General features: G+C 43.0%; 1 protein-coding gene across 4 annotated transcripts in view; it reads left to right on the top strand.

Moving 5' to 3' along the window:
* Positions 1-17,867, top strand: part of TDP1 (tyrosyl-DNA phosphodiesterase 1) — a 110,150-nt gene that overhangs the window by 77,139 nt on the left and 15,144 nt on the right. Inside the window, exons 15-17 of one of the 4 annotated variants that reach the window (XM_030558941.1) lie at positions 2,757-2,871; positions 3,215-3,248; positions 3,344-3,490. In XM_030558941.1, coding sequence (XP_030414801.1) covers positions 2,757-2,871; positions 3,215-3,248; positions 3,344-3,446 — 252 coding nt within the window. In that variant the 3' untranslated portion in view covers positions 3,447-3,490. Of the gene's footprint in view, positions 1-2,756; positions 2,872-3,214; positions 3,249-3,343; positions 3,491-6,193; positions 6,213-16,233; positions 17,319-17,867 lie in introns of those variants that run through there. The other 3 variants (XM_030558944.1, XM_030558942.1, XM_030558943.1) reach the window with 3 other exon arrangements.

Genomic DNA, 17,867 nt, shown 5'->3' with positions numbered 1-17,867 from the left:
TGTACACCTTCAGGTCCACAAAAACCATACCCAGTTGCTGTCCATGTTCTTTGAACTTCTCCATGAGAATTTGTAGCGCAAATATGGCATCAATTATACTCCTTCCTGGCATGAATCTGTACTGACTCTTCCAAGTTTCAACCATCCTATGCAGTACTTTACTTTTCAGTAATCTTCTTCTGTACTTTCATAGCATGTGGTGTCTGCTTAATTGGGCAATAATTAGCACACAGTGTAGTAAGTGTAAGTAGTCTCTTGCCCTATCCAAGGCCGTGATCAAGTGTCTTGATGTTTTTGGTCTTTTGGCCTCGAGATGAAAACCTTGAGCTAAAAATATTATCTAAGTTATCTCCTTTGTGTTTAAAAATAGGCTCCACAAGACTTTAACAGCATACATCTGGCATTTTTCCTTTCTTGAGAATACCGTTGTACAGACTTGTAAGATACTTGATGCCTTTCCCAATTACTTCACTGTAACCACTGGTACTTCATTTGGCCCAGGTACTTTCTCTGTTTTCATTTTTCCTAAGTGCCTTCTTCCTGTATGCAGTATATCATGCCCTGGTTTAGCTTATGTTCTTAATTCCTCCCTTAGATTCTCCTCATTCATCACTCTTCCAAATAGTCACTCCAAACTTTGTTGATTGATTCACCATTCATTTGCAATGCACCATATTCATTTCTGATGTTAACAAACTCATTCACATCCCTCATCATTTTCTGTCTTACTTTGATGAGTCTATAGATGGTCTTCTCTCCCTTATGTTCTTCTAGTCCGTTATATAATTTGGTCACTGAAACTTCTTCCAGTCAGCATTCCAACATGCACATCTCAGCTTACTCACTCACTTCCTTAACTTTAGTGGCCCTTGCTCAGTTACAACAATATACGTTGCTTGTGGGAAATGCTCTAGCCCTCCGGGGTACATTTGTCATAGACATTGGTTCATGTAAGCATATCTAGTTGGCTTTCCAAGAAGACACCTTTGGTTTGAAATCAAAGTTTTCCTTTTAAATCAAAGCTGCCCATCTGCGCCAAGGGCCTTGTTCTGTCCTCCTTTATTAGATAAAAGTGTCTGTTATCACTTAGGCACCATCTCCTACCTTCTTGCCTTCCAAAGCTCAGGGATGCTCATTACTTCCAGTCATGGGACAAAATGGACGTCTTTCTCCAAATTAAGTTCTACATTATTTCATGGACTGGCCATCAGGAGCCATCCTAGTGTAACTTTCTTTCCTCCCTTCTATTACTAACTGAGATGAAGTGTCATGAATACCTTCAGAGTTTCCAGAATATCAAGAAAAAAAATCAAAGACCACTTTTCTACCTCAGTCTTCCATGTTACAGTATAATGCGTGGTAATAATACCATTCATTTTTCAAAACAGCAACATTTTGATCAAGTAAAAATTCAGTAGAGAATACTACCATGAAGTAGTTGAGGATTACTGTACATAAATGCTACTGTCATTTCAACCAATAATTTCAGTTATGTCATAAACAAAGGTTTAACTCAAGGGCTATTTGACACTGTGCTTGTATTGTTACAGAAATAATAATCCAGGAATCTGGCAAAACTCAGATAACACCAGATGTCAAAGACTAACAAACAGCACAGCTATGATGGTGTTTGTAGAGAGCTGTGTATGTCAAAAGGATGGAAGTTTATTCTCAGTATTAGAATATTCTCTTCCAAAAGTATTTTTGTGGTTTTTTTTCAAATATTTAATTTTTTTAGATTAGTTTCATTTTTAAAAAAATAGGCTACTGCTATTTTCACACAACCAAAAGGAGTCTCAGTTTCTAAAAGGGTTGGTTTTGAACAATTTGTTACAAAAGTCTGATAATGGAATTCCATTGACCTGATAGTTAACCTAAGAGCGTCTGCCAAATTTATGTGTAACACTTTAAGGCCACCTTGTCTTCCTTGTACTGCATACACGGGTATCTCTTCCCACCCCCAAAATCGCTAACCTCTAAGCGTTCATGCTGTATAGTGATGCCAGTTGCCAAACTTTGTAATACACTTCAGAGATTTCTTTTTTTCATACCAGAGTTTTCAAAGCTTCAGTGAACTTCGCAGCACAACAGTGCTATATTATCCAAAGTGCCTGGGAGATTTGTCTTTGAAGAGATGTTTGTGTCCTCATTACAAATATAGTGTGTTTATTTGGATTTTAACTCCATACTGAATAACACACACTTCTGTCATCTAGATGATAAGTTTGTGATAAAATTAAGCAGAGGAAAGAAAGGAGAAGTATTTTCTCCACATTAAATTTTTCATAAGACTTCCATGTCATGTGACCATGACTCGGTTTACATGCAAAACCATCTCTTCAGGCTGTGACTGAATACACTGCCCATCTGGGTCCTACAAGATTCTCAGACAGTTTGTACGGGGTTTCCCAGGTAAAGACAACTCCCACAGCCTTGTTTTCCCTGTTTGAGTATAGAATTAGATTAGTATAGGCTTACGTGACAAGGTGAATGGGTGCAGATAGGACTTATTCCACATGCAGGGCCAAGATGGTGGTGATCAAAAGAGGAAGAAAGAACTGGAGCAAGGAAGGGAGACTGGGCTCTCAAGATAGCAGCAGGCTTTGGTCCACTGTTTATACCCTAGAAAGAGAAGGAAAATTTTTTGTGTTTTAGCTACTCTCTTCGATGGTGAGGGAAATCCACACTGATAAATTGAACATTTTACTTTCATAAAACTAACAAGTCAGTCATTTCCTTCTGTGTGTGTTTCACAGGGATTGGATACAGGTTACTTCCATGTGAAGAAGAAAATGTTTTCAGGAAGTAATGAGCCAGTGACATCTTTTCCTGTGCCTTATGATCTGCCCCCAGAGCAGTATGGAAGCAAAGGTAAGACGTACCACTTGATGAAGGAAAAAATGTGAATGATACACTGAGGCCAAATTGTTCTGTCCAATTTCAAACCCGGTCATGTGTTCTGCATCTTGACTCCAATATTACTGTGTTGGCATTTCACTTAGGACAGCGCTCCAACGTGTTGCTTTGTGGCTTGAAAGCAAGGAATTAGGAATTTTTTGTGATGTTACTTGTGAGAAGATAGAGTGTGAGGGGGAATATAGCAGGGAGGCATAAGCCTGTGGAAGCAGGAAATAAAGTCAGTCTTGTATTCACTTCTAGCATGGTGTTCAGGGTCTCTGTAAACTTCACAGGAGGTTTTGTTTTGTCTTGGCAGATTTGGTGTTTGGTTTTTTCTTTTGTTTGGACAGGTGAGTTAAATAGTCTTATGATTCCTCTTCTCATAATAAGGCTTGGGAAGTAGATTTTGTTCCTATGCAGATACTCTGTTATGATGATTTTGCAGCTCTGCCTCAAGAGAGTCTAGGGGTTATGGGAAATCAAAGACTTTGGGAGAAGGAAAACAGAGATATGGAGGAGAGAAACAATTACATGATTGTGAAAAATGATGCACAAAAAAAGTTCAGAGAGAATGTGAAATAAGGAAAAGAAGGTGAGAACTAAAATTGAAAAGAAAAAATAAATCCATAAGTAGGGCTACGTGTCTGTCATGGAGATCACGTAAGCCATGGATTCTGTGACTTTCCATGTCCTCCATGACTTCTACAGTGGCCAGTGTGGCTGACCTGCTCAGGCAGCCCCAGGGACAGCCACACTGGCCACTGATGGAGCAGCTCTGGAGCCAGCTGCTCGGATGGCCCTGGAGCCTGCTTGGGTGGCCCCGGGGACTGTCTGAGCAGCAGTCCTGGGGATGGCTGGAGCAGCCCCAGCTTGGCGGCCCCTGGCAGTGGTCCCAGGGGCAGCCGGAGCAGGGGGACTACCAGAGTAGCCACTGTTCTGCAGCCCCTGGAAGCTGGTGCCTCTGGCCCTGAGCCCACTGGACTCCCCTGAGCAGTGCCTCCCCCAAGAGTAGCAGCCACCCAGGTAAGTTTTAGTCAGGGGCATTTATAGTACAGGTCATGGACAGGTCAGGGGCTGTGAATTTTCTTAAAACATTGAATCTCCCTTCGAAAAAGAGAGAGAGAGTGCAGGGGAGAAAGGGTTATGAACCCCATAATAGTATGAGACACTTTCAAAATCTAAAACTCTGCAAGGCTGGACCCTAAACATAGAACAGATAAAGCAGTAAACTGATATATGCATGATGCTGCAGGGCAGGGATAGTTTGAAAGCTTAGAATATACTGAGAATTATGGTGATGCTTCAGGGAAGCCCACAGAATCTGGTAAAAGGTACTTCTTCGTGTGCTGTCCCTATTTATTCCATTCCTGGATACCCTACAGTCTGTGAGATCCAGTCAGGTTGTGCTTCCGGTAAATGAAGCCATACCAGCAATGGCTGAATGGCACACACTGGTTAACTACCCTGACTCCCAAGAGGGTAGAAAAGTGGTACTCTGTACCAGGTAAGGGAATGGAATTCATGTTCACCCACCCTGCCTGGAACTCCTTAGTGGTCCAGGCAGCTATGAAAATATCCAGACAGCAACATCCAAGCACCACCCCTGCTGATACGAAAGTCGAAGTCTCTAGATCTTGTGGAGAGGAATGTGTTCACATCTACGAGCCTTCAGTTTAGAATGTCGGACTATTGGGCCCTTATCACAATTTCCTGAATTACTCTAAGTTCCTGGACTTTAGGGCCAAGTTATCTCAGGAGGACAGGGCTCAATTTCGAGCCTTTATTGATGGGGGCAAACTAGTGGCCAAAACTTTATTATAAGCTGTGGATGATACAACAAGAAGATCCATGGCAACAGCCAGTGGGAGTTGTGCAGTGGGAATCATGACTGCAGTCTTCAAGGTTTTCCATGGAGATGAAAACATTTTTAGGGACTTGACCTTTGTTTAGGCTCATTCAGTGAGAAGACAAATGAGTCTTTACACTTGGTGAAGGACTCCAGGGCAGCACTCCACGCCCTGGGTATATGTACAACTGTCCCCAAAGAGAAAATGCCATGAACAGCCATACAAACCAAGGCACTTACTTCAGTCTTTCTATCACCAGCACTCTTATGAGCCACCTCACAAATGACAGAAAATGCAGAGGCCAAGATATTTTCCACTTCAACCACAGCTACCCAACCTCATCCCCCAACCAAGAGATATTTTTGACTAGATGCCCGAGAGCTGCAATACAATATTGATGACATCTCTACCTGATTCTGAGATCCACTTCGGGGGATGCCTAGCAAACTTTTCACACAATTGGAGGGTGATAACAGGCAAGTGGGTGCTGGATATCATCCATTCCAGCTATGCTGTTGAGTTTTGCCTCCCACCTCCTCCAAAACCCCATTCCCTGTCACTGTTCATGGCATTCTCTCTTTGGGGACAGTTGTACATATACCCAGGGCGTGGAGTGCTGCCCTGGAGTCCTTCACCAAGTGTAAAGACTCATTTGTCTTCTCACTGAATGAGCCTAAACAAAGGTCAAGTCCCTAAAAATGTTTTCATCTCCATGGAAAACCTTGAAGACTGCAGTCATGATTCCCACTGCACAACTCCCACTGGCTGTTGCCATGGATCTTCTTGTTGTATCATCCACAGCTTATAATAAAGTTTTGGCCACTAGTTTGCCCCCATCAATAAAGACTCGAAATTGAGCCCTGTCCTCCTGAGATAACTTGGCCCTAAAGTCCAGGAACTTAGAGTAATTCAGGAAATTGTGATAAGGGCCCAATAGTCCGACATTCTAAACTTGAAGGCTCGTAGATGTGAACACATTCCTCTCCACAAGATCTAGAGACTTCGACTTTCGTATCAGCAGGGGTGGTGCTTGGATGTTGCTGTCTGGATATTTTCATAGCTGCCTGGACCACTAAGGAGTTCCAAGCAGGGTGGGTGAACATGAATTCCATTCCCTTACCTGGTACAGAGTACCACTTTTCAGGGACCATTCTTAAGAGGGTATCCTCCTTCAGGAGAGAGAATCTCTTCTCCAAAAGGAGCAATAGAGTCAAGTACCCCCTCAACATTGTGGAGAAAGGCTTCTATTCAAACTATTTCCTAGTTCCCAAGAAGAAAGGAAGCTGGAGACCATTCCCAACTTGGGTTGACTCAACATTGTTGTTTTCAAACTGAAATTCCCTGTGCTTACAGTGGCACCAATAATACATCCCTAGAAGGAGACACATAGTTTACTGCTCTCAGTATGAAAGATAAATATTTCATGCAGATATTCACCCCTTCCACAGATGATTCACCAGATTTGTGATGGGCTCCCACCACAGCCAATACCGAGTCCTCCCATTTGGGTTAGCTACAGTTTCCAGAGTCTTCACAAAGTGTTTTCAGTAGTAGCAGTGCAGCTCAGCTCAGACGAGGCAGCTCCACCATCTTCCCATTCTTGGATGACAGGCTTTTGACTGGCAGGTATTGTACCACCTGTGGAAATATGCATAAACATGGAGAAGTCTACCTGTACTTGGATGCAGACCACAGAATTTATATGAATGACACTAGATTCAATCAGGGTAAACCTCTACCTCCCCAAGGACAGATTTAACACTGTGGGCACTCTTATAGACTTAGTTCTGCACAGCCCTCAACATCAGTTTGAATCTAGCTCACTCTCCTGGGTCATATGGTGCTATATATTTACATGATGCAATTCACCAGTTTCCACCTTCCTTGCTTACAGGCTTGGCTCCAAACAAATTATATGTTGAATAAGCACATCACGAACACCATAGTAAGATGAGGGTCTTACTGACATAGTGGAGGAACCCTGGACACATGTGCATGAGAGTTCCCTTTCTATCCCCCACACCTGACAAAACGATAATTACAGATGCCTCCCTGAGAGGCTGGGGAGCCCACATGGACAATCATACAGTGGAGGTCACTTGGTCTACTTGGGAAGCCAGAATGCACATAAATCTTTTGGAACTGAGAACAGTAGCAGAAGCTTGCAAAGCATTCCCACCATTCATACAATCCCAGCATGCCCAGATAATGTCAGATAACATAACAACCAAGTAACCATAAACAAGCAGAGCAGGGCGAGATCCATCCCATGAGTTCACTGTTTCTATAGGTGGAGGAACTTGTGTATCTGGAACCATATCACCGTATTGACAGTTTACCACCCAGAATTCACTGGCAGACACCTCAGAAGGCATTTCATCACCAATTGTGAGCGAGAGTTACATGATGGTAAACAGCATCTTCATTCAGTGGGGAACCCTTACTTGGGAATTGTTTGTTTCCCAGACAAAGAGGAAATGCAACATATACTGCTCAAGGGGAGCTCAAGGACAGTACTTCAGAAGCGATTCTCCCCTACTGCCTTGGACAGATAGCTTGAGCTGTGCCTTCCTTCCCATCCCACTACTACCTCGGGATCTAGGGAAAATTCAGCTGGGGAGGACGAAGATGGTAGATTATACAAATACCGGTTCGTACACACTTAGACCCCAAATTAATTATTTATTTATTTTACAAACTAGCTTCTAGAATTCAGACTAATAGAAAAATATCTACTAAAAAAAATGATAATGCAAACAGATGAGCTTCTTGAAATCTTTCAGGAGCCCCTCAGAAATATAGTGGTGGATTCCTTAATAGTCATATTCTCTTCCCAAACTTGTCTTCTTGGCTTGCCTGTTTTAATTCACATCCACTGCAGTATTAATCATCTACAAAACTGTGATCACATCAAATTTGATCCTGCTCCCATTAAATCAATGGAAGTTTTGCCACTGACTTCAGTGAGAGTAGGTTTGAGCCCATCATCCTAAGACATACAGGGTTAAGAGAATTTCACCGTTTGTATAATGTGCTAGGAAAAGCTAAAAGGAAAAAGGGTTGGTCTGTTGTATTAAAAAGCTCTTCAGGACTTCATTTTCCCCACATATGCAGATGTGTTCTTAAGTGCCATTTCAATTTCCCTGGTAACAATACAGACTTAAAACAGAAATGCAGATGTAGCCATATCACTAACATTGTATCTAAGAGTAGTATACAGCATATTGTCCATAGTAGTAGTAAATACTACTAAATCCATTCCTCTTTCAATATAGCGGTAAATTATTAACTGAAAGGTGTAGCATTTATTGTATGATGTTTACCATTAATTATATCTAATCTCTTCTAATAAATCATTAAATGGCAAATACTAACTGAAGTTCCAGTAGCAACTGCACATGCCTACCAGGGGCGACTCTAGGCATTTTGCCGGCCCAGGCACGGCAGGCAGACTGCCTTCGGCGGCTTGCCTGTGGGAGGTCCGCCGAAGCCACGGGAAAGGTGGACCCTCCACAGGCAAGCCACCGAAGGCAGCCTGCCTGCTACCCTTACGGCGCCGGCAGAGCGCCCCCCGTGGCTTGCCGCCCCAAGCACGTGTTTGGCGTGCTGGGGCCTGGAGCTGCCCCTGATGCCTACACATGCAAACAAATTAAACTCTTATTTGCAGACAGTTGATGATGTGCTTGGGGAAATCTAGTTGCTGATGCCAAGGACTTAACTGACACCCAATATATAAAATAATTCATCCAAGCAATGCCTTTCTAAAGATTTCCTTGAAATGTGGTGTTCAGATTTGTCACTTTAAAACAAAGATTCGAATTTAAAATCCAGATATGTTTAATCATAAACCTACTAGATTTATTTTCGTCCTCTTTAAAAATTCCTACCTACTTAATTAAGATTTCTCCCTCTCTGTCCCTCATCTTCCAACTACTATTCTGGCATTTTACCTACCCTTTTAGTGGCATTATATTTAATCAAAATACAGTATATTTTAAAACATAACCAATGCCAAATGGACTCTTGCCCTTCTACCTCTGTACACTGTGATTTCTGTTTCTTTAAAGAATACTAGTTTGACTGGATTCCTATTCTTGTTTCTCAGCTATTTAGTATGAGATGGCCAGAACTCACCTCTGAAAGATGTTTGGTCTTTGGAGGCAGAGGCAAGCCAATCTCATTCTTAGACCAACTACCAGTACCTCAGTGTGGCCTTCTCTTTCCTCTGTCCACTCCAAGAACATTCCATTTTAGTTCCTTGATGAGCAGGAAGTAGAGAGCTCCTTCAATTCTTATTGGAATAGATGCCCAAAGAATATTTATAGGATGGGATGGAAACCTCACCAAAAAAAATCAGTTATTGAGACTGTTACCTCCACTCCCTAACTCTGAGGGGATGTGACTGGGTAAATAGGGATCCATTCAAATGAAATCTTCAGATAAAGTGACATATGAGTGGGTAATTATTCTTCCTCTAAAGAGACTATATTGACTGGATTCCTACTCCTGGAGGCAAAAAGGCTCAAAGGGATTTTCCTAAATGGACAGATTCTCCAGTCATGGAGCCGAAGACCATACAAGGCACTTTCACATAACCAGAAAAATTCCCATCAATAACAGAAAATGAGGGAACTGAAGGAAATATTGAACACATGGTAAACAGTCAGAAGCACGGCCATACGGCTCCCATATAAGATTTCTTCTGTATATCAACCTTCTAACAGCAAATACTTTCTTTCATATTAGTACAAATTCAGGTCTTGGACCAGACGCATGCAAAGTGGTCCAGACATCCAGACCCCTCATATCATAAAAAACAATGTGAAAGGATGAGTTTAATAAAGAGTCTGCAAGAACATCCTACCCAAAAAAAAGTAGTTCAGGAAAACTACAGCCTGTTGGAGAATCTTCATCTAATATATAGGTCAGGCCTCAGACAACTCAACAAATAGAACCTAGACTCCAGTTTAATAACAATTCTGTTAACTTGTGGGAGCTGTGGGCCACTTCCACTGTGTATAGTGAAAAGCTCTTCAGCAGATGAGTCCCATAGCAATCTGATTCCATCTACAGTAATATTTGGGCTTGATCGAGCTCCCCTTAAAGCCAATTAAATTTAATAGCAGTAGCATTTTGGTCCCTATTTCCTTTTTTAAAACTATTTTCCCATATATCAGGGATAAGTGATTATAGCAAATTTCTGTATAATTCTTAACTTGATCACTGAATCTGAAAAACGTGCCTGATACTTCATTATATATAGACTCAACAGACTTCTAGATTCACAGGGGAAACCTGACTATCTGAGGCTTCTGGGCTCGTTCATGTAATGGATTTCAATGTAAATCCCAAATTCAGACTGATCAGATGACTTCCAGAATGCTTAGAAACTGATCTGTCCTGGCTACGTCTTTTTGTCCTTTTTCAAGGCTTTCTAAGTAGTACAGATTGCCAGATTCACATGAGACAGATAACTATTTTGTTTCTTATTATTTTACTTCCCACAGAGATTCATTATCCCACTCTGACTGAATAATCATGAATTGAGATGTTGCTTTGTTCACTGAGAATTGTGTTACTGTGTTTGAGGACACTGATGTAGCAATAATGAATGAGTACATTTGGCACATAGCAAATTTAAAATACTTCTGTTGCTTTCCCTTAGTTTTCAGCTGTATTTCAGTATGTCTTTTGCTCACTCTTGAATGGAATGGAAGTTAGGTTTTCCAAAGTTGGTGCAGGGTAGTGTAAATTATACCACCTTTTGCCATTCAGGATCCCTGGGAGGATTCCCTTCAAGGGAAGGCAGGATGGTATTGCTCTTGCCTGTGCTCCGTTGTGGTTTGCAACAGTGGAGTGGCTTTAAGTTGAGGTAGGAACTCTATAGGAACCCACCAGGGGAGCCTGATCAATAATATTTTAATACCAAGTGCTCCAGTTACATGGAGTTTCTTTTTGTTGAGAAAACGAGCATAAAAATGATGGCAATTCTTGAATTTAAAAATTGCTACCAAACAATGGTTATGGAATTGATCAGCACTGGGGCAGGAGGTAGGTGAGAGAAAGAGAGGTAACCTAGACCTTGGCTGACCTTTACTTTTAAGAAGCTTGTGTGCTCTATGCTGCTTTGTACGTTGTTGCACCACTGTTATCTGAAGATCGGCTTGGTTCATTTGTGGATAGAACTGAGTGGATGGAACTGCTCTTGAATGGCTTTGTTCTCTTTCTGAGAGAATGCAATGGAAGGCTGTAGGCAACTGTTCCTCAGTCCCAAGAGCTCCGTCTCTTGCAGGGTGGCACCATGATCTGTAGTGTAACCTCTTTTCTTCCCTGTGTTTGTAAGATGGGTAGGAAGGTTGTTGACAGCTAGCTGTATGTCTCCATCACATCTGACCAGCCAGATCAGTGAAATGAATTGCCCACTGCCTAGATAAACTTGGGGCTTGGGTAAGAAATAGCTTAACCAGGTAGCTGCTGTACCAAGACCACTTTTTTCTCATCTGCACCTGGAAAGACAGATGTCTTTTCTCTGCAGTGTTGGGACCTGGCCACCATTACCCACACTTGTACAAGATAACCCACACAAGCTCCTGGACATCTTACAGACCTCTGGCCCTGCTCTTTCCATTATTGAAGCATTGCAGGAATTGGCCCAAACCCTCTGGCAGATGCCAGCCTCTATTCCATGCACTGCCAAATGGATGGATAGACACTAGCAGGTTCCTCAGCAAGATTTTAACTGTTTCTTTACCCACCAATCCAAGACTCCCTTGTGACTACAGCAGCTAATGAGCATTCCGGGCAGGCTTACCCTAGAGCAGGGGTGGGCAAACTTTTTGGCCCGAGGGCCACATCTGGGTATTGAAATTGTATGGTGGGCCATGAATGCTCATGAAATTGGGGTTGGAGTGAGGGCTCTGGCTGGGGGTGCGTGCTCTGGGGTGGGCCTGGGGATTAGAGGTTTTGGGTGCAGGATGGTGCCCCAGGCTGGGACCGAGGGGTTCGGAAGACATGAGGGGGGATCAGGGCTGGGGCGTGGATTAGGGCGGGATGTTGGCTCAGGGGTGCAGGCTTCAGGCAGTGCTTACCTCAGTTGGCTCCCGGAAGCAGCAGCAAGTGTCTCCTCCAGCTCCTACGCAGAGACATGTCCAGGCGGCTCTGCTGCGCACTGCCCTGTCCACAGGTGCCACCCCTGCAGCTCCCATTGGCCAGGAATTGCGGTCAATGGGAGCTACAGGGGTGGTACTTTGGGCAGGGGCAGCTTGCAGAGTGGAGACCCCTGGCTGCCCCTAGGCTTAGGAGCCGGAGGGGGGATATGCTGCTGCTGCTTCTGGGAGCCACGCAGAGTGGCCCCTGACCCTGCTCTCCGGCTGGAGCGCCGGAGCGGGACAAGCCCCAGATCCCGCTCCCCAATAGGAGCTCAATGACTGGATTAAAACAGCTGGCAGGCCGGATGTGTCCCACCGGCCATAGTTTGCCCACCCAGGCCCTAGAGCCATTCCATAAGACAAGTTTAAAAGACTGGATTTGTATGGCAGGAAGGCTTATACTACCACCAGCCTTCAAATGAGGGTTTCTAATTACCAGGCTCTGTTGTCTAAATATACACTTATTAATTAGTCAGCAATTTTCAAATCTGCAAACAAATTATTTGAGGAGTAGAGAAGACAATTCTCAGCCATAATCCCTGAAAGGCACCTCGCTGCCTGAACATTGCTTCAAGTGGCTATTGATGCTGCTAACGCTGCCTCATGCTCCGTGGCGACAGCCATCTTGATGAGACACTCCTCTGGGCTGCAGAGCTCTGGCATCCTAAGAGAGGTGTATTTTTACAATGGAAGATTTGTCCTTCAATCAGAACTATTTCCCCAGAAAAGTGATGATGCTGTTCACACTTTAAAAGACTCCTATGTGACTCTTCATTCACTGGAGGGTCTCCACCCCAGTAACAGTTTAAATCTGTCTTACTACAGAACCTCTTATCAGCAGAGGTTCCAGGACATCTTCAATGGAAGGCCTGGACCTCCTAGAAGTTGCCAGACAGTATTATCCACAGCAATACGTTCTTGTCAGACTTCAGCTTTCAAGCAGCCATTCTGACAGGATAGACAGCACCAACCGTATCTCATCTCCCTCCCTTTGGAAAGCATGTATCTCTTTTGCAGTGGTTGGAAAGAGATTACATTGAACAAATGGGTGCTCAGCACAGTAAAGGAGGTACATCCAATTTGCCTCCTTCCCCTTTGCCAACGCATGTTCCCTGTTCCTTTTCAGAGACCCGTCTCACAAGACCATACTGCTTCGGAAGCATGATCTCTTTTGGAATTGGGAGTGATAGAGGAAGATTTCTTTACTAACACAGAGGGAAAGGTTTTTATTCCCAGTTTTTCCCAGTTCTCAAAAGGACAGATCACCTGCATCCCATTCTAAATCTAAGAAAACGGAACCAATTCACCAAGAAAATCAAGCTCAGTATGGTCACTCCTGCTTCCGTTATCCCTTTCCTGGAAATTGGTATGCTGCTGTCGCTTTGTAGGACATGTACTTTCATGTGACAGTACATCAGTTCATAGCAGACAAAAACCAGTACCAGTCTACGATGCTTCCCTTCCGGTTATCGTCAGTCCCAAGAATGTTCACCAAGTGCATGACAGTGGTAGTAGCCCATCTGCACCTCCTATTTCCTTACCTGGACAATTGGTTAGTTTATGGAAGATCAAGAAACCATATCAAAAACAGCACCCTCATCATCAGACATCTGTTGTCTAGACTTGAAATTAAATATGGACAAACTGACATTACAACCAACACAACAAATAACCTTCATAACAGTGGACCTAGACACAACTGCTATGGCTTACCTCCCTATGGACAGATTTCAGTCCATAGTGTCTCTTGCCCTCTCTCTTTCAAGTTCATTCTGGAGAGAACAGTTCACTTATACCTACAACTACTGCGCCGTGGAGCCTCGTACATGTACGTGACTCGTCATGCTAGAATTCACTTCAGATGTCTGCAGGCCTTGTTATATTGACTGAGCAAGCATCCAGTGGACATGCTGATTAGCGTACCTGCAATAGTGCTTCAGTCCCTCAAGTGGTGGTTAGACCCTCTCTAAATGTATGCAGAGGGATTCCCTTTCTATAACCAGAACTGGCTGTGACTCTCATAACAGACACAGCCACCAAAGGTAGGGGCACCATCTTGATAATTTCAGGAACAGGCTTTTTGGCCATCTCAGGAGGTTTCACTCCATATAAATGTGCTGAATCACTGAGCTTTTCATCAGGCCTGCAAGATGCTTATGCCCACCATCAGGAATCAGGTGATTCAAGTCCTCATAGACAACACTACTGCTATGTTTTACCTGAACAGGCAGGGAGGTACAAGATTGCCTCCACAGTGGCAAGAAGTGATCCACCTCTGGAATCTCTGTTTAAGGAACATTATCTTGTTGAAAGCTTTCACCTTCCAGAGTGGAAGAACACTATCACAAATTCCCATTGTGATGCTGGCAGACCAGGTATCAGCTTATGCCAAGGCCCCTAGACCTCAACTGAACACCGACCAATACATAAGTGGAAATCAGTCTGGCTCAGTTGTGTGTTTAGCATCATTAATATAGATCTTAAGTTTATAAGAATGTGTTTAGTGTTCCGACTTTATGAATGCTTATAGGATGCTGCATGTAGTAATCTCACTAAAAACATCTGTACCCTGTGTTATAAGCTTATAGTGCATGTTTGATTTACACAATTACAGAAATTTATGATGCAAACAGGTCAGCAATTGTAAAATGCTGGCTTCCTACAGAAGATATTAGGTCCTGCCCACCAAGAAGGACCATCATAACCAAATGAGCCATTGTGAAATGTCAAAGAACAAAGACTTTAATTACTCACCCCAACACCCATGAAGGTGTCATCCATGTGAAATTGTCCCATCAACTTGAATTCTGGGGAAGGGAATAAATATTTATTGATATATCAGAGGGATAAATATCAGGGAGGAAGAGGAATTATTTAAGCTTCGTACCAATGTGGACACAAAACCAAATGGATATAAATTGGACACTAGGAAGTTTAGACTTGAAATTAGATGAAGGTTTCTAACCATTAGAGGAGTGAAGTTCTGGAGCAGCCTTCCAAGGGGAGCAGTGGAGGCAAAAGACATATCTGGCTTCAAAACTAAGCTTAATAAGTTTATGGAGGGGATGGTAAGATGGGATAGCCTAATTTTGGTAATTAATTCATCTTTGATTATTAGCAAGTAAATATGCCCAATGGGATGTTAGATGGGGTGGGATCTGAGTTACTACAGAGAATTCTTTCCTGGGTGTCTGGCTGGTGAGTCTTGCCCACATGCTCAGGGTTTAACTGATCGCCATATTTGTGGTCAGGAAAGAATTTTCCTCCAGGGCAGATTGGCAGAGGCCCTGGAGGTTTTTCGCCTTCCTCTGCAGCGTGGGGCACAGGTCACTTGCTGGAGGATTCTCTGCACCTTGAGGACTTTAAACCATGGTTTGAGGACTTCAATAACTCAGACATAGGTTAGGGGTTTGTTGCAGGACTGGGTGGGTGAGATTCTGTGGCCTGCTTTGTGCAGGAGGTCCCACTAGGTGATCATAATGGTCCCTTCTGACCTTAAAGTCTGTGAGTGAAAATCGCTGACAAGAAGAAACTGGAAATGTATGCTTGGACTTTGGGAGGGCAAGATTTCTAAGCATAAGCAAAGGATCCCCAGCTGCTCGGCGTGCAGGACTTACAGAGGTTGCTTATTATAGAAACCTCTATCACCCTTTGGAACCTAAGACTGTAACTAGTTTGTGTGTATGTTTACCTGCTTTAACCTTGTAAATAACTCATTTCTTTTTATTAAATTAACTAAAGATTTATTGACTATTATAGGATTGGCTACAAGTCTTTGGTATAGGACCTAAGGTGCAATTGACTGGGAGTAAATTATTGGTCCCTTGGGAATGGGAGTAACCTGAATATTATTGCGATTTTTGGTGTAAGGAACCATCTATCACAAAGGCAAGTTTGCCTGGATGGCAAGATAGACTGGAGTACCCAAGGGGACTGTCTGTGACTTCATGATAAGGCTGTTATAGTGCTTGAGAAGTTCACACTTGTTGTTTGGTTGGTGAAATCTCAGTATAGAGTTCACAGCCTGTTTGGGGTTTGTGCCCTGGTTTTAAGTCTGCCCTGAGATTGGTACCCATGCTTCCGAGCCACTCCAGACAGTTTGACACCCTAGGCAGTGACTTTCTCGACCACTATGAGTGGACAGTTCGGAAAGACATTCTCCTCCAGATCTTTCACCCCAGTGGAGGTACTTGGTAATATATTTATTTGCAACTAAGCTCAATAGCAAATGTAGGAGGTTTTGCTCCAGTGCAAGCCACTGCCTGGCCTCCGTGACAAATGCCTTTCTCTTTCCCTGGTTGAATCATCTGTTTGTATTCCCTCCTGTCCCTCTCATTCAGAAAGTGCTCAGGAACTGAAGAGGGCCAAAGCAACCTCAAGTCTCATGGCATCGGCTTGGGAAGACGGTGTTGGTTCACAGACCTACATCAGCTCTCCATAACTTTACTCCTAGTTTACCTCCTGTCTCAAAACCAGGACAGGTATCTGCATCCCAACCTCTAATCACTCCACCTCATGGCATGCATGATTCCTCGTTGAGTTCTCACAAGACATTTACGATCCCAAGTTCTCAAGGCCATCTTGGTGAGCATCAGGAAGGATTCCACCAGAACCACCTATTCAGCAAAATGAAAAGGTTTTACATTTGGCCGGAATCCTACAAGTTATAATCAAATCCTACTGAGGCTAGACACATACTGGACTACCTATTGCATTTGAAATCCTCTGACCTGTCTGTTTGTTCAGCAAGATTCCACCTGGCTTTCATCTCAGCAATACACCATCCAGTGGATGGGTTTTTTGCCTTTTCTTATCCCTTGGTCTCCAGATTTCTAATAGGTCTTCATATTATCCGACCTGGTACCTTCATGGATCTAAATTTTGGTGCTATCCCATTTAATAGGTTCCCCCTTGAAACTTCTATTTCAGTTCATTTCACATTCAGTTTTCTGACTCCAACAAGCTTTGCTATAATCTGACTAAAGTTTCTCCTCCACTAAGGATAACAGCCCACTCCACCAGGCCTCAGTCCACTTCATCAGCTTTCTTAAGCAACATTTCTATAGCGTATATCTGCAAAGCAGCAATGCGGTTGTCTGTACAAACCATCTCCAGACATTACGCCATTACGCATGCTTCCTGAGGTGACACCAACTCTGGTAAATCAGAAACTCCATTTAAGTAACCCCAAAGTCCTGCCATTTGTAAGGGAACTAACTAGTGAGTAACCTGCAGTGGGACATATATTCACACTATAACTCAAAGGAGAAAAATCCTCCCAATGTCCCTGCTACTTTGGGCATTTATAGACAGTGATGCAAAGGAATGAAGATAGAGGCAGTGACCATGTCCCTCATATTCCGTCAGCTTAGTACATGAGGAGAGCAGGAGTGCATGAGCTGCTTAGTGGTACTGCTACCAAAATTCTTGGCGTCAAGTGCATTGAGCGTACATCACCTACAGTGGAATGTATACATGCACAACACGTGTCGAAGAACAAAAATTACTGTAAAATTAAGTAACAGTTTTATTTGAAATCTGGAAGTTTATTTTACTTTTGCCTTTATTTACTCCAATAATGTTGTTCTTGCTGTATGAAGTGGATGTCATTAGTTCTTAGCATCTAATTTACAGATGTGTATATGACTAAAGCTTATTTGCCAACTCTTTGGAGATAAGTAGCTATTTTTAACAGTACTGAAGTCCTTTTGTGGGCAACAGTTGATGTTGACAAGTTTATCACTAGTTTCCATACACTTGTGGCAAAAACACTTACTACGGAGTTTACAGAAGGAATTTATATTGTAGACATTGCTATTGCTTTAATAACATGAACAGTTCGCCTGTCATCTTTGCAGATATTAGTCACTCACATAACTACATGTTTGTTTTTTAACCAATAGGCCATTTAAACAACAAAAGGACATGTTATTACAGCATATACAGCATATGAAGTTCTGCATGATGGTACGAC

The sequence above is a fragment of the Gopherus evgoodei genome, chromosome 4 (assembly GCF_007399415.2).
Source record: "Gopherus evgoodei ecotype Sinaloan lineage chromosome 4, rGopEvg1_v1.p, whole genome shotgun sequence".
Classification (NCBI taxonomy): Eukaryota; Metazoa; Chordata; order Testudines; family Testudinidae; genus Gopherus; species Gopherus evgoodei.
Note: the sequence above shows the minus strand (reverse complement) of the source record. Positions and strands in the feature narration are given on the sequence as shown.